General features: G+C 50.1%; 2 protein-coding genes across 2 annotated transcripts; one reads left to right on the forward strand and one right to left on the reverse strand.

The window, feature by feature from the left end:
* Positions 1–7937: 7937 nt before the first annotated feature.
* On the forward strand, positions 7938–14587 carry ANKRD53 (ankyrin repeat domain 53). Its single transcript, XM_061210890.1, has 7 exons — positions 7938–8017; positions 9159–9458; positions 9620–9758; positions 10095–10294; positions 11577–11741; positions 12126–12246; positions 13868–14587. The coding sequence occupies exons 1-7, from the start codon at positions 7938–7940 to the stop codon at positions 14585–14587; spliced, it is 1725 nt and encodes a 574-aa protein (XP_061066873.1).
* A 2798-nt stretch (positions 14588–17385) lies between these two features.
* On the reverse strand, positions 17386–23321 carry TEX261 (testis expressed 261). Its single transcript, XM_061211140.1, has 6 exons — positions 23160–23321; positions 22195–22274; positions 20905–21058; positions 19030–19097; positions 18246–18348; positions 17386–18014 (listed from the first exon to the last, which is right to left on the reverse strand). Exons 1-6 carry the CDS (start codon positions 23227–23229, stop codon positions 17899–17901), a joined length of 591 nt encoding a protein of 196 aa, XP_061067123.1. The 5' UTR covers positions 23230–23321; the 3' UTR covers positions 17386–17898.
* Positions 23322–24384: the final 1063 nt, after the last annotated feature.

Consider the following 24384-nt stretch of genomic DNA (forward strand, 5'->3'; position numbering starts at 1 on the left):
CAACGAAGACCTAACGCAGCCAAAAATAAATAAATAAAATTAATTAATTAAAAAAAAAAAACTCGATTGACCATTAATGTGAGGGGTTTTTTTCCCTGGATTCCAGATCTATCCCATGGATCTGTATGTCTATCCTTTTGCCAGTACCAGGTTCCTTAAGATTTTCAATATACAAGATCATATCATCTGCAGAGATAGTTTTACTTCTTTCTTTTGAATGTGGATGCCTTTTATTTCATTTCCTTGCCTCATTTCCCTGGCTATAACCTTCAATACAATGTTGAATAGAAGTGGCAAGAGTGGACATCATTGTCTTGTTCCTGATCTTAAAGAGAAATCAATCTTTCACCATTAAGTATGTTAGCTGTGGATTTTACACAGATACTCTTTATCAAGTTGAGGAATTTCTTTCTACTCCAAGTTTGTTGAGTGCTTTATCTAGAATAGGTGTGGAATTTTGTTAAACACTCTTTCTGTGTCTGTTGAGATGATCATGGGTTTTGTCTTTTATTCTATTGATATAGTATATTACATTAATTGATTTTCAGATGTTACGCCAATATTGCATTCCTGGGATAAATTCCACTTTGTCATGGTGTACAATCTTTTTTATATGTTACTAGATTCTGTTGGTAGTGTTTTGTTGAGAATTTTTGCATTTTTATTCACAAGAGCTATTGGTCTGGAGGATTTTTTTTTTTCTTGTGATGTTTGGTCTGATTTTGGTATAAGGATAATACTAGCCTCACAGAATGAGTTGAAATTGTTTGATCTTTTATTTTTTACTTTTGGAAGAGTTTGTAAGTAATTGGTAATAATTCTTCTTTAAATGTTTGGTAGATTCCTCAAATGTCTAAACCTGGGATTTTCTTTGTGGGTAGGTTTTTTTAAAGTTTATTATTACTAACAATCTCTTTACTTGTTATAGTTCTATTCATATTTTGTATTTCGTCCTGAATCCATTTTGGTACTTTTTGTCCTAAGAATTTGTCCACTTCAGGGAATTCCCTGGGGGTCCAGTGGTGAGGACTCCGTGCTCTCACTGCCAAGGCCTGGATTCAATCCCTGGTCGGGGAACTAAGATCCCACAAGCTGCACAGTGTGGCCAAAAAAATTTTTTTTAATTAAAAAAAAAATTTTTTTAAAAGAAGAATTTGTCCATTTCATCTAAGCTATATAAATTGTTGGAAAATGATTGATCATAGTATTCCCCTGTAATCCTTTTTGTTTCTGTTAGGTCTGTAGTAATGTCCCCTCTTTAATTCCTGTTTTAGTAATAATTCTTCTTTTTCTCTTGGTCAGTCTAGCTAAAGATTTGCCAGTCTTCTTGATCTTTTCAAAGAATCATCTTTTAGTTTTGTTGATTTTATCTACTGTTTTCTATTCTCTATTTAATTAATTTCTACTCTAATCTTTCTTTCCTTCTACTTGCTTTGGGTAACTGCTCTTCTTTTTACATTGTTAAGGTGGAATTTTAGATTATTCATTTGCGATCTTTCTTCTTTTTTAACATAGGCATTGACAGCTATAAATAGTCTGCTTAGCACTGCTTTAGCTGCATCCAATAAGTTTTGGTATGCTGTGCTTTTGTTTTTATTCATCTCAAAGTAATTTCCCTTGTGATTTATTCTTTGACTCATTTGTTATTTGGAAGTGTGTTTCTTAATTTTCATAGATTTGTGAATTTCCCAAGTTTCTTTCTGTTATTGAGTTCTAATTTCATTCCAGTGTGGTCAGAGAACACACAATTGTACAATTTACATTTATTTAAGTTTATTGAGGCTTTTTTAATGGTCTAATATGTTGTCTATTTTGCAGAATGTTCCATGTACACTTGAGAAGAATGTGTATTCTGCTATTTTTGGGTGGAGAGTGCTATAGATGTCTGTTAAGTCATTTATTTATAGTTTTGTCAAGTCTTCTATTTCCTTGTTGTATTCTCTCTCCTTGTTCTATCCATTGTTGAAAGTGGGGTGTTGAAGTTTCCAACTATTATTGTTAAATTGTATATTTCTTCTTTCAATTCTGTCAGTTGTTGCTTCATATTTTGGGGGCTGTGTTGTTAATTGCGTATCTGTATAATTGCTATATCTTTCTGATGGAGTAACCCTGTTATCATTATGAATTGTCCCTCTTTAGCTCTAGTAACAGTTTTTTGTGTTAAGGTCTTTTTTGTCTGATACTAGTATAACCACTCCAGCTTTCTTATGGTTGCTGTTTGCAAAATATAACTTTTTCTTTCCTTTTATCCTTTTACTGTCAACCTATTTGTATCTTTGAACCCAAGGTATGTTTCCTGTAGAAGGCATATAGTCAGATCTTGATTTTTATTCAGCTTGACCATTTCTGTCTTTTGATTGGATTGTTAAATCCATTCATATTGACTATTATTTCTGATATGGTAGGATGTACATCTGCCATTTTACTTTTCATTTTCTATATGTGTCTTTTTTGTTGTTATTGTTCCCCTATTCTTCCTTTAATGCTTTCTTTTACATTAAGTGAATCTTTTGTAGTGTAACATTTTAATTCTGTTAATGATGAGTTAAACTCTTGTTTTTTATTTATTTTCTTAGTGTTTCCTCTAGGGCTTACCATATACAATCTCACCTTAGCAGAATCTATTTTAGACTTATATTAACTTAATTCCAAGGAGATACTGAATATCCTATATGTCCTGTATATCTCTATTTTCTCTTCCACTTTATTGTAATATTATTATACATATTACAATCTGTATATATTACATATGCATTGTTACTATTGCTTTATGTAATTTTACATCCTTTAAAGAAGCTGAGAACAGTATATGTTTATAGATTTTGTTATACTAATTTTCTAATTTACAATTTCTGGTTCTCTTCATTTGTTCCTGTGGATTCAAGTTAAAATTGTACTTTCTGGGACTTCCCTGGTGGTCCAGTGGGTAAGACTTCGCACTCCCAATGCAGCAGGCCTGGGTTTGATCCCTTGTCGGGGAACTAGACCCCGCATGCATGCGCAACTAAGAGTTCGCATGCCGCAACTAAGAAGTCTGCATGCCGCAACTAAAAAAGATCCCGCATGCCGCATCGAAGACCTGGCGCAGCCAAAATAAAATAAATAAATAAATAAATATTTAAAATCTTACTTACTTATTTCCTTACTCCGTACAGCTTTGCTCCCATCTACCTCCTTTGTGTTGTTATTGTGAAATATGTTTCTATATGTTATAGGCCCAACAATACAATTATATGTATATTGTTTTATACAATTTCTTTTAAAATCAGTTAAGAGAAAAAGGAGAAGAAATACACATTTATATTGTTTTTTATAAGTACATAACTACCTCTACCAGTGCTCTCTGGGTTTTTTTGTTTGCTTTGTTTTTGTTTTACAAGGATCCAAATTATGGCATGGGGTCACTTGCTAGTAGCCTGAAGAATCTCAATTAGTAATTCTTGTGAGGCAGGGCTGCTAGCAAAAAATTTTCAGTTTTTGTTTTCTGTTTTTGGGGGGTGTAGGCAACGTTTTTATTTCATCCTCATTTTTCAAAGATAGTTTTGCTGGATATAAGATTCTTGGTTGACAGTTTTTCTCTTTCAGCATTTGCATATGTCATCTCATTGCCTTATGACCTTATTATTTCTGATGGGAAATCAATTGCTTATCTTTTTTGGATCCCCTTGTATGTGGTGAATCACTTTTCTCTTGTTGTTTTCAAAATTTTCTCCTTGTCTTCAGCATTTTTAGTATGATTGCCCAGGTGTGAATCTCTTTGTGTTTTTGTACTTTATGTTTGTTGAGCTTCTTAAATGTGTAGATTAATCTTTTTCAACCATTACTTCTTCAAGTATTTTTTCTGCTCCTTTCTCTCACTTCTCATCCTGGTACTCCCACTATGTGTATGTTGGTGTGCCTAATGATGTCTCATATGTATTTTTTTTTTTTTTTTGAGGATCTGTTCATTTTTCTTCACTCTTTTTTTATCTCTGTTCTTTGAATTGCATAATCTCTATCCACTTATCTTCAAGTTTGCTGATTCTTTTTTCTGCAAGTTCCAATCTACTCTTGAGAATTCCTAGTAAACTTTTCAGTTATTGTATTTTTCAATTTCAGAATTTTCATTTGGTTCTTTTTTAAAAAAATAATTTCTCTTTATTGATATTCCTTATTTGATGAGACACTGTCATACTTTCTTTTAATTCTTTTTAGTATGGTTTCCTTTAGTTCTTTGAAAAGACTTATAATAATTGTTTTGAAATCTTGGTTTGTTAAGTCTGATATCTGTGCCCTTTCAGAGACAATTTCTGTTGTATGCTTTTTTTTTTTCCCATGCTTATGGGTCATACTTTTTCAGTTTCTTTGTATGTCTCATAATTTTTTGTTGAGAACTGGACTTTTTAAGTAATATATTGTAGCAACTGTGGATACTGATTTTCCCACCCCCTTCTCCAAGGTTTGTTTGTTGTTGTTTTCTTGTTTATTCATTTAGTGACTTGGATGGAATATTTTAGTGAAGTATCTTTCCCCTTCAATGTGAAGCCTCTGATATGACTGCTAAGAGGATGCAGCCCTGGATATATGCAGGTAACTCTGGGATGGCAGTAGTTTTAGCAGGACTCTCTCAGACTGTCTCTTTCCCTGAGTTCTCTGTTAAACTGGCTGTCTCTGCTGGTATCATACCCAACTTTTAGGCTCCACTAATTGTCAGCTTATTGCTCTATTGTCAACAATGCCTCTAGGGCATAAATTGCTCTAGGGTCCGATTCAATTAAATTTGGTTCCCTTTGTGAAGGTAGTTTGTTTGTTTGTTTGTTTTATTTATTTATTTATTTTTGGCTGTGTTGGGTCTTCGTTTCTGTGCAAAGGCTTTCTCTAGTTGCGGCGAGCGGGGGCCACTCTTCATCGCGGTGCGCGGGCCTCTCACTATCGCGGCCTCTCTTGTTGCGGAGCACCGGCTCCAGACGCGCAGGCTCAGTAGCTGTGGCTCACGGGCCCAGTTGCTCCGCGGCATGTGGGATCCTCCCAGACCAGGGCTCGAACCCGTGTCCCCTGCATTGGCAGGCAGACTCTCAACCACTGCGCCACCAGGGAAGCCCCGTGAAGGTAGTTTTTAAAGCCATTCTTTGAGGTTTGTTCTGACCCCAAGAGGGCTCTTCTAAGCTTTCTTTTTCCCTGGTTCTCTCTGGTAAACTAGCTGGCCTACAGTTTGTTGTTTTTAATTGCTTACCACCAAAATCTCCATTGTTTTCAGAGCACTCAAGTTTGAATGTCCCCATGCTCTGTTCCAAATAAAGTCAGTGATTTTTTTTTTTTTTTTTTTTTTTTTTGTGGGTTTGTGCCTTGTGGGATCTTAGTTCCCGGATCAGGGATCGAATCTGTGCCCCTGCTGTGGAAGCATGGAGCCCTAACCACTGGACTGCCAAGGAATTCCCGAAAGTCAGTGATTTAGGGAAGAGCTTCAGAGCTCTTAGTTTTTATGAATTGACTGGGCATAATCTCTGAGTCTCTGTTGAGGAGCTGAGGGCAAGGACAGTGGCTCATATCTCTCAGAATGACATCCAGCTTTGTGAGCAGGGTTCTGGGCACTGGTGGTAGCCTCTGATCCTGTCGATGGACATTTAGGTTGCCAGTAAGCCTCTCCCAACACGGAAGCCCTGCCCCATGAGCATGTAAGCTGGGACAAGGGTGATCAGTATTCTCAGACTGCCATATCTGAAATGAAGCCTCTGCCTTATTGGTGAGGGCTGGGTGAAGGAAGGGAGCCCCAATCTTTTGGCTGCACTCACCAGGAATTTAGCCTCTACAACTTGGAGCAGAGAAAGGAGGCATTGGTGAGATGCTGGCGGCCTGCTCCTCTCAGTGAGATACCATATCTCTTGACTGGGAGCTGAGGGGAAAAGGAGCCCCATTTTCTTGGCCACACTCACCTGGATCAGAGCTTCAGTCATTGCTCTGAGATGGGGAGAGAGGAAGGGAGGGAGAAGGTTGTAGCTTAAGTGCCACAGACTCTCACTGTTCTTGCTGAGATTTAGTAGATTTTCTTGAATAAGTTTCTTCATTTGCTGTATGCCCTTAGGAAAATTTCCAGAGACTTTTACAATTGATCTGTAAAATAATCTTTACCAGTTATGGTAGGACAGTGGGTCAACAGAGCGCCTCATGCTACCATTCCAGAAGTGGAAGCTGGGCATAGGGATTTGAGACAAACTCACTCTAGCTCTCAGCAGTTCAAGAGGCATTAGAATTACATTTTAGATCCCTTCTGGGATGGTTAGAATTAAGCATGATACTCAGGTGCTAGCCTGATTAAATCATCTCCCTGTTACTGAAAGCTTCATGATAACCTCCAATATCTGAGACACTCGGTGGCGGGGTGAAAACACCAGCCCAGCTATGGTTTTTCTGATCCTTTGGAATTGCTCTGAAGCTGAAGCAAAGGATTCATTCAGATTTGACACCTTCATTGAGAGTACTAGGGAGAACAGATAAGAAAATGGGCACACAACTTGGAAATCTGGTTAAGAGATATGACTTGCTCTCTGGGGTTCCTGTCCTGAACAGACTCGATCTCCACACTCACAATGTGATAGGCACCCAGATTCCTGTCTTTCTCCAAATCTGGTCTCAAGAGGCAGGCATTCCCTCTCCTACCTCTTAGGACCTGTCTTTCAAGCTTCCTTTCTACCGCAGATGGGAGTGTTTACCCCATCAAGGTAGCATTATTCCTCCCTCCCACAACTACAGCTGGATACCCAGGGTGCTGACCTCAAAATCAGTCAGCCCTGTTTCCAATGCCATTACCACCACAGCCAGAAACCAGACCCATCACTCGAGGACTTCAACTGCTGGCAGCCAAGATCCCCTGTCCTCTACCATCCTCAGACAATGTGCTAGCACCGGCCAGGCCACAGTGAAAGTGCCAGCCTCCTCCTGCCCTAGCCCAAGTGAGTGTGCCCCGGCTCAAACCAACCAGTCCTGGCGTTCAAAGCACACCCACCCCTTAGGAACTGGTCCCAATGTCCTCTGGGGTTCCACAGTGCCCTGGCCCACACAGCATCTTCCAGGGATCACCCCACTGGTCCCAATTATTTGTTCCTATGGAGAATTTAACCTCAGGAAGTTTTTACCAGTCAGGCTTCAGTTAAAAGTGATAGAAACAATCCAAAATTGTTTGGAAGCTTCAAAAGGATCTTGGGATGGCTTAGGGAGCAATGAGGAGTGGGCCTTGGGCATGGGACCAGGATGTGGAGACAGCAGGCTCTGAGGTCCTGCCTCCGTTTATCTCCGGGTTTGCCTCTTCCCTCTGCCTTCCATCACCCTTGCCTGGAGGCTGTCAAACCAGTTATTCAGGAGATATACCCTTACCATGCCTTTCCAGAGAGGAAATCCACCCCCTCTGGGCATTTTCTGCCATCTGCCCTCCCCGTGGTCTGTCTTCTGTTGTTCCATCAGGCACTGCCCGGCCGCATGGCTCTAGCTCTGGCCAAGGGGTCTTTAGGGTGAAAGCCATCCTCTCCTCCCATCTGCCCCTGCCTCACTCTGTGACTTTCTTTCCTCAGGATCACCTGCAGCCTCTGGCCTCCTCAGGAGGAGGACTGAGGCAGGAATGCCTCAAAGTCCTTCTCAACCCTGGCTGCATGTGACAATCACCTAGAGAAATTTACAAAACACCAACTGCTCAGGCTCTAAACCAGATCAATTAGTTGACCCTTGAACAACGTGGGGGTCAATCCTCACATAACGTTGAGTTGGCCTTGCATAAACGCAGTTCCTCCTTATCCGCAGAGTCAACCAACCAGGGACCATGTAGCATTTACTATTGAAAAATATGCGCGTATGAATGAACCCCCGTTGCGCAGTTCAAATCCTCGTTGTTCGAGGGTCAACTTGTAATTTGAATCGCTAGGCACAAGTCCCCTGCACTGATATTCCCGCCCCCTTAGGTGATTCCAATGTACAGCCAGGGTTGCAACCACCGCTATAGAGACCGCAAGATACCCCAGGTGAAGATAGAGAGCGTTTACTTGAAGAGGTCCTGAGATACACCCTCCGACCCCAACACAGGCATAAGGTCTTGCTGCCATTGTTTGGATCCTCATATTCCAAAAGCAACAGCCCAAAGAATCCCTCAGCTTCCAGGAAATCCTCAAAATCTGTCCCTGCAAAGCACTGTCACTTTATCTTACTTTGAAGCCAGTTGCTAAGGCCCCACCTGGGGCAAATATCCAGTAGGAGTTGCTGGTTTTCAAGGTGCTCAGGAGAGGTGCTGACTCCTTCTGACCACTGGGATTGGAAGGCAACTGGGCTACAAAAGGAGGTTTCCCTGGAAAGGGGGGACAGGTCCTTCTGGTTGGAGAATCTGCATTTTTGTCTCTCCTTGCAGGTCACTGTGGTCATAATAGACCCTCCCCCCTCCATCATAGACCTTCCCAGGGGAAACACTGGGAAGTCTGGCGCAGAGGGAAGAAGGTCGTTAGAAGTGGGTGGTGTGGCCAGATAAGCCTAGAGTCGACCCTGGGGCCTCAGTAGCCCTCTGATAAGTTTGCAGTCTGTTTCCCCTGAGAAGGGGTGAGAATGTGAATGGTTCAGTAACACTCAACACTGATTCAAGCAACATTTATTGCTTGGCTACTTGACCAAAGTCACGTGACTGATTTACAGTGTACCTGTTTCACTTCAGGTGGAAGTGTAAGGGAATAGAAAACCTTGCTGGAGGGCAGTTTGGAAACATATATCAACAGCTAAAAAATGTTCATTCTCTTTCACTTAGTAATTCTACTCCCAGGAATCCATCCTAAGAAAACAACCAGAAATGAGCCATTTAGTTTTCTGCAGCACATGTGAAATTGACAGCGCATCCATCACGATGTTGGGCTCTGGTTGCGTCATAATACACGTTTAGTATGTGGACTGACAATGGAAGCTAGCACATAATTTAGCGCTGAATGAAAAGAGGCACAAAAACGTATACAATATGCATACACATAGAGTAATAGACCGTGATTTCTGTGGGTGGTGGGATTGATTTTTAATATCTTCATTGTCCTTTCTGTTTTTTACAATCAGCACTTAACCAATTTTATAATCATAAACAAAAGCTACGTGTCTTTCAGTGTGGGGTGTGTGCGATGTCGAGTCTCCAGGACGACTGGGCCGCGGGGGTGGGGTGGCAGGCTGGGCGGCGCCGGGGCTGAGGGGACGAGCGGGGCCGACCCCGCGACCCTCGCCCGAGAGCGCCCGCCCGCCCCCCGGAGCGCGAGCTGGAACCTCGGCGGGCGGACGGCACCCCGCGGGCGGCGGCGCCTCTCAGGGGTCGTCCCCATGCGGCTGGCGGAGAAGGTGTCAGCCAGCTGCGGCGACTCGGCGGCCCGGCGGCCCAGGTGGGCCTGGGAGCGGGTGTGCGGGCGTCGGGGCGCGGGAAACCGCTCGGGCCTCCCCGAGCGGCCGGCCGTGGGGCGGCGGGGGTCGGCCGGGTCAGGCTCGCCTCCTGCAAGGTCCCCATTGCCCTGCCGCGCAGCGCGCCCTGGCCCGGCCTCCAGAAAGGCCTTCGTGCACGTGGGGGCCTGGCCCGCGCGGGCCCCGCAGGCCGCCGCTGCCCGGCTCACTCCCGCCTTCCTCCCCGCGCCTGCTCTAGCTCCGTGAGTCTAGCCGAGGTGTGGGACAAGAGGGCGACCGGGAGCTACCACGAGCTGTTCGCGGCCTCGCTGGGCAACCTGGAATGGTTGCGGTTCTGTCTAAATCGACACCGTGGGGAAATCCCGGCCGATGACAAGGTAAGGCCTCGGAGCTCAGGGGCGGGGACCGAAATCGTCTCCACCCCACAGAGAGCTCCGTACGTAGTAGTTACCTGGCGAAGAGTGACAGTGGAGCATCCGGAGATGTCCTTTTCTGGGGAGATGGTCCTAATTCACCTTCCGACCGTCTGGAAGGCCATTTGGGGGAGCGGGGAAGGGTGAGCGATACGGGAGTGGGAAAGGGGTACGTGCGATTCCCCGGGGGCACAGAGAAGAGGGGGAGGGTAACCCCAAGAAATTGCTCTCTGGGTTAGGCTGTGGGCCCTGGGGTGCCAGTCCTGCTCAGCCTCTTCCTGCCTCCTCTGGCCCCCACAGGGTTTCACTGCCATCCACTTTGCCGCCCAGAGCGGCAGGCTTGCATGCCTGCAGGTCTTGGTAGAGGAGTACAAGTTTCCCGCGGACCTGCCCACCAACAATGGCCAGACACCTCTACACCTTGTCATCCACAGTGACAACAAGACCATGGCCCTCCCCTGCATTCACTATCTGATTAATCAAGGGGCGGCCCTCAACACGTGAGTCCAGCCTATGAGGGGAGAGTGGCTTAGAGGCTGGGCAGATAAGAACCCCACTTCCAGGCAGGCAGATCCAAGCAGGACAGGCAGAGGGGCTGTGGGGTGACAAAGATTGGTTCCCACATGAACAGTCAGAGAGCCCACATGGTGTCGTGGTTAAGAGATTTTGGGAGAGGACAGACCTAGTTCGTGTCCCAGCTTTGCTGCCTGCTACCAGACAGAAAAACCTCAGGCAAGTCACTCAACCCTAAGCCTCAGTGCTCTGCTTCCCAAACCTGTCTGTACACTGGAATCACCTGGGGAGCTTCAAAAATACCAATGCCTGTGCTCCAATCCAAAGGTTGTCATTTAATTGGTCTGAGGTGTGGCCTGGACTCCGGAAGGCTCAAAATATCCCCAGCTATTTCTCATTTGCAGCAGAGTTTGGGAACTACTGCCTCAGTGTCTTCAACTGAAATTTGGGGGGATGACAGTGCCTATCACGTGAGACTATTGTGATAGTTGAGAAAATGCATGGCAAGTGCATGGATGGCGTATAGGAGACTGCATTCATTCAAAATACTTATCCAGCATGTAATGTAAGCGCTGGGCCAGAGATGAGGAATACAATGGTGAACATACAGCAATGGTCCCTGCCCTCGTAAAGCTGATGTACTAGTGCAGGAGCAGACAGCCAATTAGCAAACTAATAAATGAACAAAATGACAGAGTGTGGTAAGTGGTTATGAAGGGTATAAACAGGGTGGTGGGGTGGTGAGTAAAGCGGGCAGGGAGAAGATCTATTTGGGAAGAGCTGTTACCTCTAAGGAGAGAACGGAGAGGTGAGCCAGCCTAGCAAAGCCAAGGAAAAGTGTTCCAGGCAGAGGTGTAAAGGCCATGCTGGGAGAGAGTGGGGCAAGGTCAGAGGACAAAGTTGGGGAGGAAGCAGGGCCCCGGCCACGCAGGCCTTGTGGGCCATGGCTAGGTGTGGGGAAGGGGCAGGAGGGCTGAGTGGTTTAAGAGGAGATGAGGTTAGTGGTCTCTGAGCTCCAGCCAACCAGCTCTCCTTCTGGCATTTCCTCACGGTCACATACCCCATAATCAGACTTCTGCTGTTCATTTAGTCCAAACCCTCCTTCTACAGTTGAAGAAACTGAGGTACAGAGAGGAGAAGGGACATGCCAGGGTCACCCAGTGGACGGGTGGCAGAGCAGCCTGGAAGCTGGTTGGCTCACCTATCTGACAGGCAGATGCCCTTCGTCCTTCCTTTCTGCCCTCCTCCCCCCGGCGGGGCCCTCCACAGTCAGACATGCAATGGCTCCACACCCCTGCACCTGGCAGCCCGCGAGGGCCTGCTGAGCTGTGTGAAGGTCCTGGTGCAGAAAGGTGCCAATGTTCATGCCCAAGATGCCAGGGGCTGCAAGCCCATCGACTACTGCAAAATATGGAACCACCGCATCTGTGCCCGGTGAGGCTGTGAGAACCACCCCTGCCTGTCACCCTTCCCGAGTGCCCTCACCCAGAGCTGAGCATGTAAGAGGAGGGTCTGGGGATGAGTCTGCAGAGGGGGCCTCTCCCCAAGATGCTATTCCCAGGGCTCTCCACAGGGCCTCACCCCTGGGGCTTAGCACTGCCGTGAGGCCCCACCTCATCAGCAGGAGGGTGATGATCCCTCAGACGCTTTAGCCAGCGGGGCCTCGGGCAGTGGGGATGGGTCATCTTGCTCATCTCATCTCTGGCAGCTCTGCCCACTCCCACCCAGGCCCTCAGCAGCAGCCAGTCTTCCCTGCCCAGGGCGAAGCTCAGTCACTGGGGAATGACACCACCCCCCCCCCCCCCGCCTCGGCACCAGGTTCTTGAAGGATGCCATGTGGAAACAGGACAAGAAGGACTTTGCCCATGAGATGGGGAAACTGAAGAGGCTCAAGAAGCAGCTGGCACTCATGGAGGAGGACTACCTGACTGAGTATCAGGTAAGGGGTAGGGCCAGTAGGACAGGCAGGGGCACCGGCCGTCCAGGCATGTGAGCAGAGGAGGCAGGGACCCACATGCGCAGTTAGTTAGAGGAGTGGCTAGAAGTGGTCCCATCCAGAAAGAGCCTCCCTCGCCCCCTCCTCTGAGGAGGAGGGCTCCAGGAGGGTGCCGAAGGGATAATGCCCAAGAGGACTCTTTAAAGGTGGGCAGCAGTTGGCCATATGAAGAATCAGGAAAGGACTAACCTGGTAGGAGGAACAGAGAGCCCTGTGGAGAGGCATAGGGGCACATGAGAGCATGGAGTTTGTCAAGAAGTGCAAATTCAGTACAGCCAGGGAATCAGATGTGAGCTGGAGACTGACAAGCTAGAGACCCGGCAGGGGCCCAGATCAATGTCAGACCTCAGCTGGGACAGAAAAGGAGAATAAAGGATTTTAAGCAGGTATAACTACATAGGATGTAAGAACCAGAAAACCCCAAAAGAAGATGCTGGGAATCCTAAGTGGATCCAGGAGTTGGGAGGGCTTCGGGGCTGGCAAAATCTGGTACTCCAGCTCTGTCCCAGCTGCATTCCTCGCCAAATTTCCCTGTCCTACCCTCTGTTGTCAGTGTCACCCAGCCTTCATAGTCATGTATGTATCCAGAGGAGGCAAAGCCCATCTGTTCCTGTGGCTCTAAGATTTCCCAGAAGCCCCTTGAAGATCTCCCCTTATCTCTTATTGGCCTCAACTGGATCATGTGTCCATTCTTGTTCCAATCCCTAGAGCTAAAAGAAAGCCATGTGTTGACTGACTTAGGTCTGGGGCGAGGCTGATGGAATTATTATGATTGGCTTAGCCTAATCGGAGCCTAAATCTGAAGCTGGGTCAATCTCCAAACCACCTGACTGCTTAGCAACAGTCTGGGAAGTGAGACACTGAGACGGGGAGGGGGAAAGGGGTCGGTTCTGTGACAACGAGTTGAAGGTTCAGCTCTAGTGGAGGCAAGGACAGAGAGCATCACCACCCAGCCTGGAGAGCCAGCCAAAACTGTCTCTCTCCCTACACTGACCACTCAAGGCCCACCACTTCCAAGAAGCCTGCCCAGATTAGCTCCATCCAGTTCCTAGCCTTCCAAACTTTTCTGCTTTCTCCTTCCAGGGTCAAGGATAAGTCTGCATCACTCATTTGCCTTTTTTCCCATCAACCCAGAGACTCTCTTAGGGCAGGACATGTCTCCACCATCAGACTGGGAACTCCTTTAGTGGGGGTGGAGGCTGGTCTCCCCCATTAAGACTCAAGTTTTTCCATAGGGCAGGGACTGTGTCTCCCACCTCAAGTTCGAGACCTCACCTAGGGCAGAGGCTGTATCTCCATCAGATTGGAGGTCTCTCCTATGGGAAAGGCTCTGTCTGTCCCATGAGCCCAGGGGCCCCCTCCAGGCAGTGGCTGTCTCCCCATCAGAACAAGGGCTCCCACAGGCAGGGGTTTCTCTCATCAGACTCTGGGCTCCCTGGAGGCAGGAAGGTATCTACTCAGTCAGAAACCTGAGGTTTCCAGGGCTGCAGCCACAGGGCCTCCTTCCACAGAAGCACAGGGGGAGTAGCCCTCCAGAACTATCTTGTGCCTTCTGAGATTGCAGAAAGAGCAGCAAATTCTGAGAGACGCTGACTTCAAGAAGTGGCTCCATTGCAAGCTGCTGCCCCAAGGCCAATCCCTGATCCGCAACACCCAGGGAGAGCCCCGTCCTCCACCCCAGGCCACTGTGCTCTCCAAGATCCCCAAGCACCGGGCACTGTGGCCTCCCAAGAGCGTCTACCCCTCCCGAGAGGCGCGCCTGCGACAGACGCTGCAGCCCAGTCAGCCCTCCATGATGCCTATACCCACCTGCAAGCAGCCCATGGTCAGGCGGCCCAAGGTGTGGAATCTCAGCAACAACCCTGTCAGGTCCCCCACCGCCCAGATCGGCTACCCGCAGGGCATCCGCCTGGGTGCGCATCCCGACCCCAGGCCGGAGCACGACTTCCGCTGCTTCCTCGAGGTGAGGTCCGACGGGCACGGTGGTGCGCTCCTGCGCACGGTGGCCGGCAACCAGGTGGTGCCTGTGCCCCGGCTGCCTTTAGAGGTGATAATCCGCGAGCTGTACCCGTCGGTGCAGCCGTGCAGGATGAAGGTGCCCCAGGGCTTCTGTTCTGTCACCATGAGAGAGGTGCCCCGGAAGCGGCGCCTGGGTGATGGCACCTTCTGGACCGACACTCTGAGCATGAACCTGCGAGAGACATTTGACGAAGGCTTCCTGGCAGCTGTGCGAGCCCATCAAGGGCTCCCCACTCTGCCCTCCCCCAAACCACCCCACACTTAAACTTATTTTGGTAGCCTCCCGGCTGGAGGCTGCCCAGTGAAGGCTGAGGTGTGGTGATTCTGTATGGATGGGGAGGAAGGGGGAGTGCCCACAGGCTGCCCACCCCCAAGCTCAAGGATCGGAGCCCCCTCCCCGACAAAACCCAGCTCCCAGGTCTCCCTTCTCTCCACAAAGGAATCCCTTGGACCCCCCAGGAGATCCAAGTTAGGGCAGTAGCCCAAGGCTCAGAGTGGGGATCCTTCTCTATCCTGGGCCCTACCATTGTAAAAGTGACACCTTGGTGTCCCCATTTCCCCTCCTCACACCCAACAGCTCACCAGGGACAAGGATTCCAGGATGAGGGACCACTGGGAAATTCTGCCTCTTGTTCATATTAAGTCCTTCCTGCTGCAGGTTCTAAGCCTCACTCTGCATCTCCAGATCCAGAACAGGGAGGAAGAGAGCTAATGTGTCACCCTGCCATTGGCTTCCCTGCCACTATGGGCTGCCATCCTTCATTCCCAGCTGCCACTGGGGTTTCTGCAGTACAGGGAGGCACAGGCAGCCTTTCTGGAGAAGGGAGGGAGGACGTATGGCTTCAGTTTGAGACTGAAAGCACGTGTACTTTCTTCAGGAAGCTATCCTGGGTCCCCTGCTATCCCCTGTACACACCACTACAAATCATTCATTAAACAAACATTTATTGAGTACTTTCTATGTGCCAGGTGCCAAGCTAGGCACGGTTGATACAAAAATTAAAGGACAATCCCTGCCCTCAAGGAGCTTACAGTCTAATGGGGAGATAAACCAGTAAGCAGGCAAGTAAGCCCAGAGTGATCTGTGTGGTGTGCTGGAGGGAGAGGGGACATTCAAAGTTCCTTGGAGGAAGTGAAATCTAAGTTGAGAACTGACAGAGAAGGTACTCAGGTGAGCAGAAGAAAGGGAATTAAAGTGGCATCTCTGGATACAGGAGGCCGAAAATCAGAATACAAGGTGGCAAGTGATGAGGCCAGAGAGGCGAGCAAGAACCGGGACACCACGAGCCTCACAAGCCATGCTAAGGGGTCTGGACTTTATCCTGAGGACAGAGGGGAGCCATGGAAGGTTGTAAGCCAGGGAGTGATGGGATCAACCATGCATTAGAAAGACAACTCTGGCTGCGGGATAGAGAAGCAGAAGGAGGCTGTCACAATAATCCAGGTGAAAGCTGCTGACAGTGGGAGTGGCTCAAATCAAGAGATGTTAAGAAGGTAAACTTGACAGTTGTTAGAGACTGGATGTCAGGGCAGAAAGAGAAAGCAGGTTTCTGGTCGGGCTCCTGAGTGATCTTGGGGCCAAGGCAGGTACCCAAAAAAGGCAGGTTGCAAAGGACGGCACCAAGTGCTATCTGGGCCATGAGAGTTGTCTGTGTGCCCAAAGGCAGCAGAACTGTGGTTCAGAGGACCGAGAGAAATGCTGGGGCTGGCTGTCAGCTCTCAATTCCTTGAAGCCATCAGCACGGATGGGCTCCTCCAGGGAACCCACGACCGAACCCTGAGAAACCCCACTGCGCAGGGGGTGAGTGGAGGGGCCTGCACAGGACCCGGAGAGGAGCAGCCAGAGAGGGAGAACCAGCCACGGAAGTGCTCGGGACGCTGGGGGTGATGAGCCCTGCCCGATGCTGCACAGATCCAGAAAGAGGAGATATGAAGAGGGTCCGCTGGACTTAGCACAAGGCCACTGGCAACCCCCAGAACACTGGCAGTGGAGTGAATGGAGGGCAAAGCCACACCATTGGGGTGAGAAACAAAGAAATGGACAGCAAGGGAGAGCAAGGCCAGCTGCTGGCCTGCAGTCAGGACACTGGCCTCCAGTGTCCTCCAGCTTGTCCTCCCTTGTCTGCATAGGACAAAAGGGCCTGGCAATCTCCGTGCCACTGAGAGAAGGCCAAAGTGTGCGGCTCCTCCCCAGGAAAGGGGAAGGCTGGTATTTTTAAGAGAATGGGAATGCTAAACCCAAGGAAATGAAGGGCTGTGGTGGGACTTGAGGCTGGATGTAGAGGTAAGATTTTCAAGCACAGAGGTCTTCCCTGTGGCTGAAAGGTACCACATGTGTGCAGTCCATCTCTGCACCTGTCTGCTTTGCTTTGAGGTATAGGACATGTCCGGTAATGGCTCTCGTGGGGACTTCATTCGCATATATACTGCTGAGTACTTGCAAGGCACTGTAGTTGGAATGCAAGGTCAACAAATGCTGGCCTGTGCCCAGGACCTGGCCTGCCTTTTTAGAAGACTGATCACCTCCCCAGGAGTCAAGACCACTCAGAAGAGAGGGCCAGCCCTTGTGTGCTCTTAGATGACAAACAGCTTCTCTCACCAGCCCTGTTTCTTACAAAACAGGCTGTAGCCCAGGCTGCCAGAAACCCGATTTTTAATGTTTCTCCTCGAGCCTGAGATAGAATTCAGCCAGAAACCACTCCTCTTCCCTAGGGGAAGACTTATAAATAGGATACTGTACATGTTCTCCTGAAAAATCTAACCCAGTCCCACACCATCCCCTCCCTGCCCTCAGTCTGACAGTCACAGAGCCTTGGGGAAAGAAGAGATGGAAGGAGAGAGAAGGGGATTAAGAAAGGCTGCATCCATCCCCACTCCCCACCCCACCCCCCTCGCCTCCCACTCCAGGCTCGGCTCCTCATCTCTGTCCCCTTCCCACTAAGGGCCACAAGAACAGTCCCTTCGGAAAGGCAAGACCCAAACCCAGAAAAGGAGCCCCTGGCGCAGAAAAGCCAGTCCAGGCGGAAGGTCAGCAGGAAGAAAGGAAGATGAACTTTCAGGGTATTAAGGCAAACAGGGCCACCTAGAATCTTTATTCAAACGGGAATCAGCACTTGGACAGAAATCACAGTTCAACAGCAAAAATTTTCTCTTGCAAGTGCTAAGCCACGGCCCCTCCCCATGGCCATCTGCTCATAGCAGTTATCACTGTCTGCTCTCCAGCTTCACGGCCCCTGCCCTGCCTGCCCTGGCTGAGCCAGAACTCCTGACCCATCACAGGAGGGGGCGGGAGGGCCACAGGAGCTCCGCTTCTCCACATCCAGGTGGACCACGGCCTCCTGGCTAAGCAGGCACCGCATCCTCCCTGGCGCCCTCTGAGGTCTCAGCCTCTGGCAGCATCAGATCTGAGCCAAGCTGAGCCTCCTGAGGACGGTGGGGATGGGGACTTCCGGGGGAGTCGAGGGAAGGAGGGCCAGGGCTGGGGGAAGGTGCCTTCCAGCTCCCGGCCCCCACCTAGTGCAGAGGCCCAGGGGCCTGACTCTCCTGATCTCGCCCCAGCATCCCCTCCGCAGAAGTTCAGTACATCTTCTGCCGACTGGGTAGAATGGCCTCTTTGACGAAGGAGAAGACAACCAGGATCCCTAAGCGTTTGCCCCGCTTGCCTTTGGTGAAGTAATTGGAGACCACGTCATCTGTGGAGACACAGGCAGGGAGATGAGTGTGTGTGTGTGTGTGTTTGTGTGTGTGTGTGGGGGGGGTGTGTGGGGGGGGTGTGTGTGTGTGAGAGAGAGAGAGAGAGAACACAGCTCTGCCCACCCAGAGTCCAAGTGTCTCCATCACAGGGCGGGCTCCAGCTCCCCCAGCAACTCAGGCCTTGCTGGCGTCCTCCCACCATGCCTCCCACCTTACAAACCCCTTCTCACCTCCGGGCTGCATGGTGGAGGGCAGGACGTTCTCCCCAGCCGACAGTGACACAAAGAACGCAAACGGGATTATCCACAGACAGAAAGTGAAATAGGCCAGGACCTGGCAACAGAGACACTGAGATGAGGGTGCCCCTGGAGATGCCAAGGCTGGGCCAGGTGTGCTCACCATGTATCTTAGAGAGGCGGTCAAGCGTGCCCCACACTTGATCTCTGAAGGGGACCAGGGCCCGGGAAGCAGAGACAGGACAACCCCAGATATGGAGAAAATTCAGTGGGGAAAGGTGGAGACCAAAGATGACCGCGTGGCCACAATCCCCAAATCGTGGTCACTAGGACAAGCAACTCCTCTGAACCGAAGGAGGCAGATGGAGGGCAAAACCATGAATGACCCATGTTCCCTAGAGAAGTGACCTTGTTCTTTCCCAGGGGTTCAAGCTGAAGTAGCAAGGCTCGGGGTTGCGGCCCCCCCCTGCCCTGTGAGGTCTGCATCAGACCAGGCCAGCCCACCACCCCCTCCTGACCTTAGGATGTTAGGCTGGGATGCTGGGAGCCCCAGAGGACTCACTGGGAGACAGCAGTGTCCTCCCCACCTCAGCCAAAGGGGTCCTGCTCCTCATCCTCACTGCTTTCTAAAATCATCTATACCATTTTTTAAAAAGATGTGTCATCCCTGAATAAACTCAGTTTCAAATCATAGCCAAGTTCACAAAGAAATCACGCAAGTCCCTTTTACTCGCTCTGTCCCGGTTAGTAGTTTGATGACGTACTGAATACTTCTTACCTCTGAGAAGGGATAATATTCCTCTGCAAAAAACTGGAACGCTAGGTAATGATTCACCACCACTAGCCCTGTTGAGGGAATGAAGAGTCATTTATTGTGGGGCGGATAACATAAAGCAGACTTTCAACCTTCACAAGGCCCTGGAGGTTGGAAGCCGAGTCTTAGTCCTGACTTCACACCCAGCTCAGAGTGTGGCTCCGTGCCAAGCGCACTACTCTCCAGAAGCCAGTTTCCCATCTGCTAGAATGCAAGAACTAGCCCCCACCTGCCCGCTGCAGAGGGCACTCATGAATCCAATTAGAAGTAGGTAAAACACTCTTTGAATATTATAAAAATGAGACTCCAGTGCTACACACTCCAAAGCACGGTGCCAATTGACCTGGTCTTTAGCGGCCGTGAGTCCTGAAGAGAGCTCCGCAGGGCTGTGTGGGAGGATGTCACGGGCGTGCAGAGCACACGCTCCCAAGGAGTCCACTCCAGACGGGATGTTTGCTAGACGGTTTGCAGTGCAATCTTAGGGTTCCTCAAAATTCTGGGGGAGGGGTCCGTCCTCAGGATAAGGTTCACTGGTGTGAACTGGTATGTTCTGGATCCCACCACCTCCTTAGCATGCAGCCAAATTCAGAGAGAGATCCTGGGGACTCGCTGCTCAGAGACAGGCATTCCTGCCGGTTCCCACGGTGAGGTGAAGGGCAGGCACCAGAACAAGGCATCCCCTCACACCCAACACCCCTCACATACACCTCACAGCCCACTGCCACGAATCTTTCCTCTTTTCTCCTCTCTTGCCTCTCCCCTTCTAAGGCAGAGAACCACAGCTCTGCCGTTCCTAGCCACGCTCTAGGGCGAGGGCGTACTGGAAGATAGGATGGTACCTGACACCCACAGATCTTCAGAAAAACTCTCCCAGGCATCTAGAGGGCAAGTCAGGGGAGTGACAAAGGGAAGCCAAGGGAGCTCCCCAAGGAGTGGGGGGATTGGGGAGCACCCTCCCCCCCGGGAAGATGCAAGAGGAGCCTGGTCTCCAGGGAACGACTCCTCACACCAATCCCCACAGAACAAATCCTTTGGTGGAATCACACCAAGGCACTCAGTCCTGGCTTTAACACTGTGCCCTCCTTGTGAATAACAGTCTCTTTCCAGATTCTCTCACAGAAATAGAAAAACAGCTCTAAGAAACCCCAATCAATCTGATATCTTGACCAAAGGCTATGATTACCAGTAATGATTAAAGGGAGAAAAGGCAATCCCGGTAACCAGATACTGTCTACAACCTTTTCCGAGAATAACTATAGCATCTATGTGCCAAATGAGTCTCCTAAACATCATTGAACAGATGGAGAAGCTAAGGCCAGAGAAGGGAAATGACTCCCCGGGGTCAGAAACTGGTGGCAGAGCAAAGGCAGGAAGGCCAGGGTCCTCCAAACACTGGGGTCTGTCAACCCCAAGGCAGCTGTCTGCAGGGAGCCCCAGAGCCCCAGGAGGCTCGTCTTAATCATGACTTTGGGCCAGAGGACTGGATGGGGAGCTGCCTGCAGGCCAGGGAAAGGCTTTGGGCTTTTCCTGGCCAAGTGGTTTCTTAGGGGCTATAACTGCTCAGCCAACCCACCTCTTTTCCTTTCTCAAACCCTTTGTCAAACTTACCTCCCTAGGAACGCCCTCCCTTTCTGAGTATCCCAGTCCCCCAAATTCTAGTCACTAGAGCCAACGTGGGCTCTAGGCTGCTCATGTGTGAGAACCCCAACCTCCAATCAGCCTGGCCTCCTGGAGGACCTCAGTGGTTTGCCTCTTTTCTTTATATCCCCTTCAGTGCCCTAGACTGAGCTAGGCACATCCAACCACCTCAGCTGCCTCCCCAACTATGTCCCCTCTCACCGCACGACAGGATGAAGTTAGGCGAGGTCAGCATGATGAAGGGGAAGGTCTGGAGGAGGCCAAAGTAGACAAGGTTGGTGAAGAGGCCCACACCAATCATGTAGGTGGGGAAGCGCTCAAAAACGTAGAGGCCAATCAGCACAGCTGTGGAGAACTGAAAACAACCAGAGGCACACAGTGCGGGGAGCTTCTTCCAGGCAGCCTTTCTGGACTCACTAACCCTCAGCCTACTCAGGGCAACACTCTGCTCATGTTTCAGTCTCTCCTTGTTTCACAGCCACAGTTCTGACCTCCCTAGCTAGTCTCTCAGCTCCCAAAGGGCAGCACTTTTTAATCTCAAAGTTTGTTTGACAGCAACCCACAGTAAGTAAAATAGTTTACACTGTGACCCCAACACATGTACATATACATGATCAAAGTTCAGATTTCAATTCTAGTCTTTCCCATTCCTTTTTTTTTTTAATGCTGATAATGATCTACTGAATTGATTGCACAACCCAATAATGAATCCTTCCTGCAGTTTGAAAAACATTGTTCTGAAGGACTTATAGCTGTCAGTGCTCAACAAAAGGCAGGCAGTCGGTTGAATGAAGGTCTAATTCCTGTACCAACACCCATGAGCTGGGCCTCTAAACCCAGAGCTGAGAGCTATGGTCTTGTCTCCACCACTAACTCCCTACCCCAGGCCATGCCCAAAGTAGAAGTGGCTGCCCCCAGCCCCTCCCCAGCCTTTCCTGCAGCTGCAGAAATCTATCCACCAGCAGTCACTCCTGTGGCTTGGACATCAATGGCAAGGATTGTGTCTTCAGGAAGAGAAGCCTTCCACAAGCCCTGAGCAGGGCAGGGCCTGGGGCAGGGAAGGGGTCTCCCTCTTAGAACAAGTCACTTGATCCAGTTAGAAAGAGGGCAATGAACAAGTACTCAAAACTGTCCTTAAGGTTCCTCTCAGTTCTAAATGCTGTAAGCAGAGCAAGGGGCTAAGACCACTGAAGGCGGTCAAACAAAGGCAAAGCCACAGTCCTGTCAACAGAGGATGGGCACTCAGCTCTCGCCTTAAGGAACCAAGAACGAGGCCCGCAGTGAAGCGATGCCACTTGGGGAAGGTGGCAGGGAAGACCTAGGCCCAGGAGAGCAGACCCAGGGGACAAGGCACAGGGCAGGGAGGTAGGGGGTGGTACCCTCAGGAAACAGCAAGGACAGAGGTCTCATCACCCAGGCCAAACTTTCCCCACTTCCTCCTTTTGAGGCAGGGCAAAAGTGAGGGGGATCCTGGGGAAAACTGCCACTTACCCAGATCATGTATTTTATGATCCTGCTGGTGGCCACTGTGTATTCTTCTATCAATTCTGCCAGGTAATAGAGTCCGGCCGCTGGCGGGGGGAAGCAAGCAGGGAGAACATTAGCCAGGGTCACTCCCACCATCCTGATCACCCCTCTCTCTGCAGCTGGATTCCACTCAACCTTTCATGACTCCATTAGGTAAGGAACATACCAAACAATCCGTGTGTTACCCTCCCAAGTCGGAAGTAAAACTTTGTCAGGGCAACTAAGGAGAAATTTCATAAAAGTGAATGGAAACCTGTATTTGATGCCTCAGCACAAACCTAACCTCTGGCCCATAAAAGGAAATTTCTTTCACTCATTCAATAAATATCCGTTGGCATTTAGTATGCGCCAGGTGCTGGGCTGAGAGCTGAGTACAGTACGAGGCAGACGAGGTCCCTTCCCTGCCCAGCTTTGAGGGGGTGGGGGGTGTTGAGTGGGAAGGGGAGTCAGACTATCCCAGTAGGACAAGTCAAACCCCATAAGGAGGGTTTCCCGGAGGAGGTGAAGTCTCAGCTGAGATCAAGAGTACGAACTAGCCAAAAAGGGAAAGCCCGTCAAAGTCAGAGTGCGAAGCACCAAGGGCCCGAGGCGAAAGGGCGGGGGTAGGTGTCTGGGAAAAGTTCGGTGCGGCCGGCCCCGCGACGGAGGGCGCGGCAGCGGTTGGCCGTGCGCGGGCAAGGGGCACTTGAGTCAGCCACTCCCGGGCACCGCTGGGGCGGACTCTGTGACTCCTGGAAGGACCCGAGGTCAGGCTAGGCTATTGGGGTCAGGAGGAGGGGCAGGACCAGGCGGGGCAGGAAGGGGGATGCGAAGGCCGGAAGGACCGGGCGGGGGTCTCCCGGCTCTCTCCGGCGCCCTCGTGATGCGACCGCCGGCGAGCACAGATGCCGAAGCTGGAGCCCGCGCGGGCCGGGGTCGCGCACTCTCACCGACGGCCAGCGTGATGAAGGCCACCTGGATGAAGAGCGACAGCCAGCTCAGCACATACATGAACCACATGGCGCCCCCGCCCCGGCCGCCCGCCCGCCGGGACGGGCCTGCGCGCTCGGACTCCGGCAACACGGAGCCACCGCCACCGCCGCCGCGTCCCCGCCCCTCGGACGGTCGTGCGCCGCCGCCGAGAGCAGCCCGACCCGAGCACCGCCCCCAGCCGGGTCCGGACTAGCGCCGCCCGCCGGCGCGGAGGGCCAACCGCTGCTGCCCAGACTGGCGCGCGCCCGCGGACTGCTGGGCTCCCGAGGCTGCAAGGAGGGGACGGTAGACGATGCATCCCCGGGGAGGCGGGACGGTCCTGAGGCGCGGGGACGCGGCGCTAGTACCGGAGCTTGGAACGTAGCCTCCGGCCCCTCCCTGTGCACTCCTGCGCCAGCCTGGAGGGTGGTCCAGGGTAGGGGAGGGCCGCCCGACCCCTCCCCAGCAACCTCGGGCCAGAAGCCTCCAGGCAGGTTGCCCAGGGCTTTCTTTTGCTCCCGCAGGTAACAGGAACAAAACTGTTGAGTGCCTAACGTGTGCCAGGCACTGTGCTAAAAGCTAGGCTGTAGGTTCATGATGGAAATTAATCCGATGATGTAGATCATTTTATGGATGGAAAGCCAGGGCCTAGGAAGGTTACTTTGCCTCAGGTTATTGTACATCTAGGAAGAGGCACAGGTAGGAATTGGGGCACCTTTGATTAGTCATCCTCAAGCCTAACTCTCCCTCTCTGTTGACTTCGCCCATTAGGCGCTGAATGCATTTACTACACCTCTGGAAGAGCTAACTGAGGGGCCCCAAGGAGCAGGGCAGCCCTTGTCAAGAAGTCCCCTATCTGGTGGCTGAGACAGGCATGCCAAAATAACGTATAACGGGCCCCTGGTATGTTTCTTATCTCAGAATATTTTTCATGTATAAAAATAAATACATATTCCTCAAAAAAATTAAACATAGAATTACCATGCTATCAAGAAATTCCACTCCTGGGTGTATACCCAAAAGTACTGAAAGGAGGGATTCAAAGAAATATTTGCACACGCATGTTCATAGCAGCATTATTCACAATAGTCAAAAGGCGGAAACAACTCAAAACAACAGATGAATGGATAAACAAAATGGTACTTGCATGCAATGGAATATTATTCAGCCTTGAAAGACATGAAATTCTGACGCATGCTACAA

This window comes from Eubalaena glacialis, chromosome 14 (assembly GCF_028564815.1).
Source record: "Eubalaena glacialis isolate mEubGla1 chromosome 14, mEubGla1.1.hap2.+ XY, whole genome shotgun sequence".
Classification (NCBI taxonomy): Eukaryota; Metazoa; Chordata; class Mammalia; order Artiodactyla; family Balaenidae; genus Eubalaena; species Eubalaena glacialis.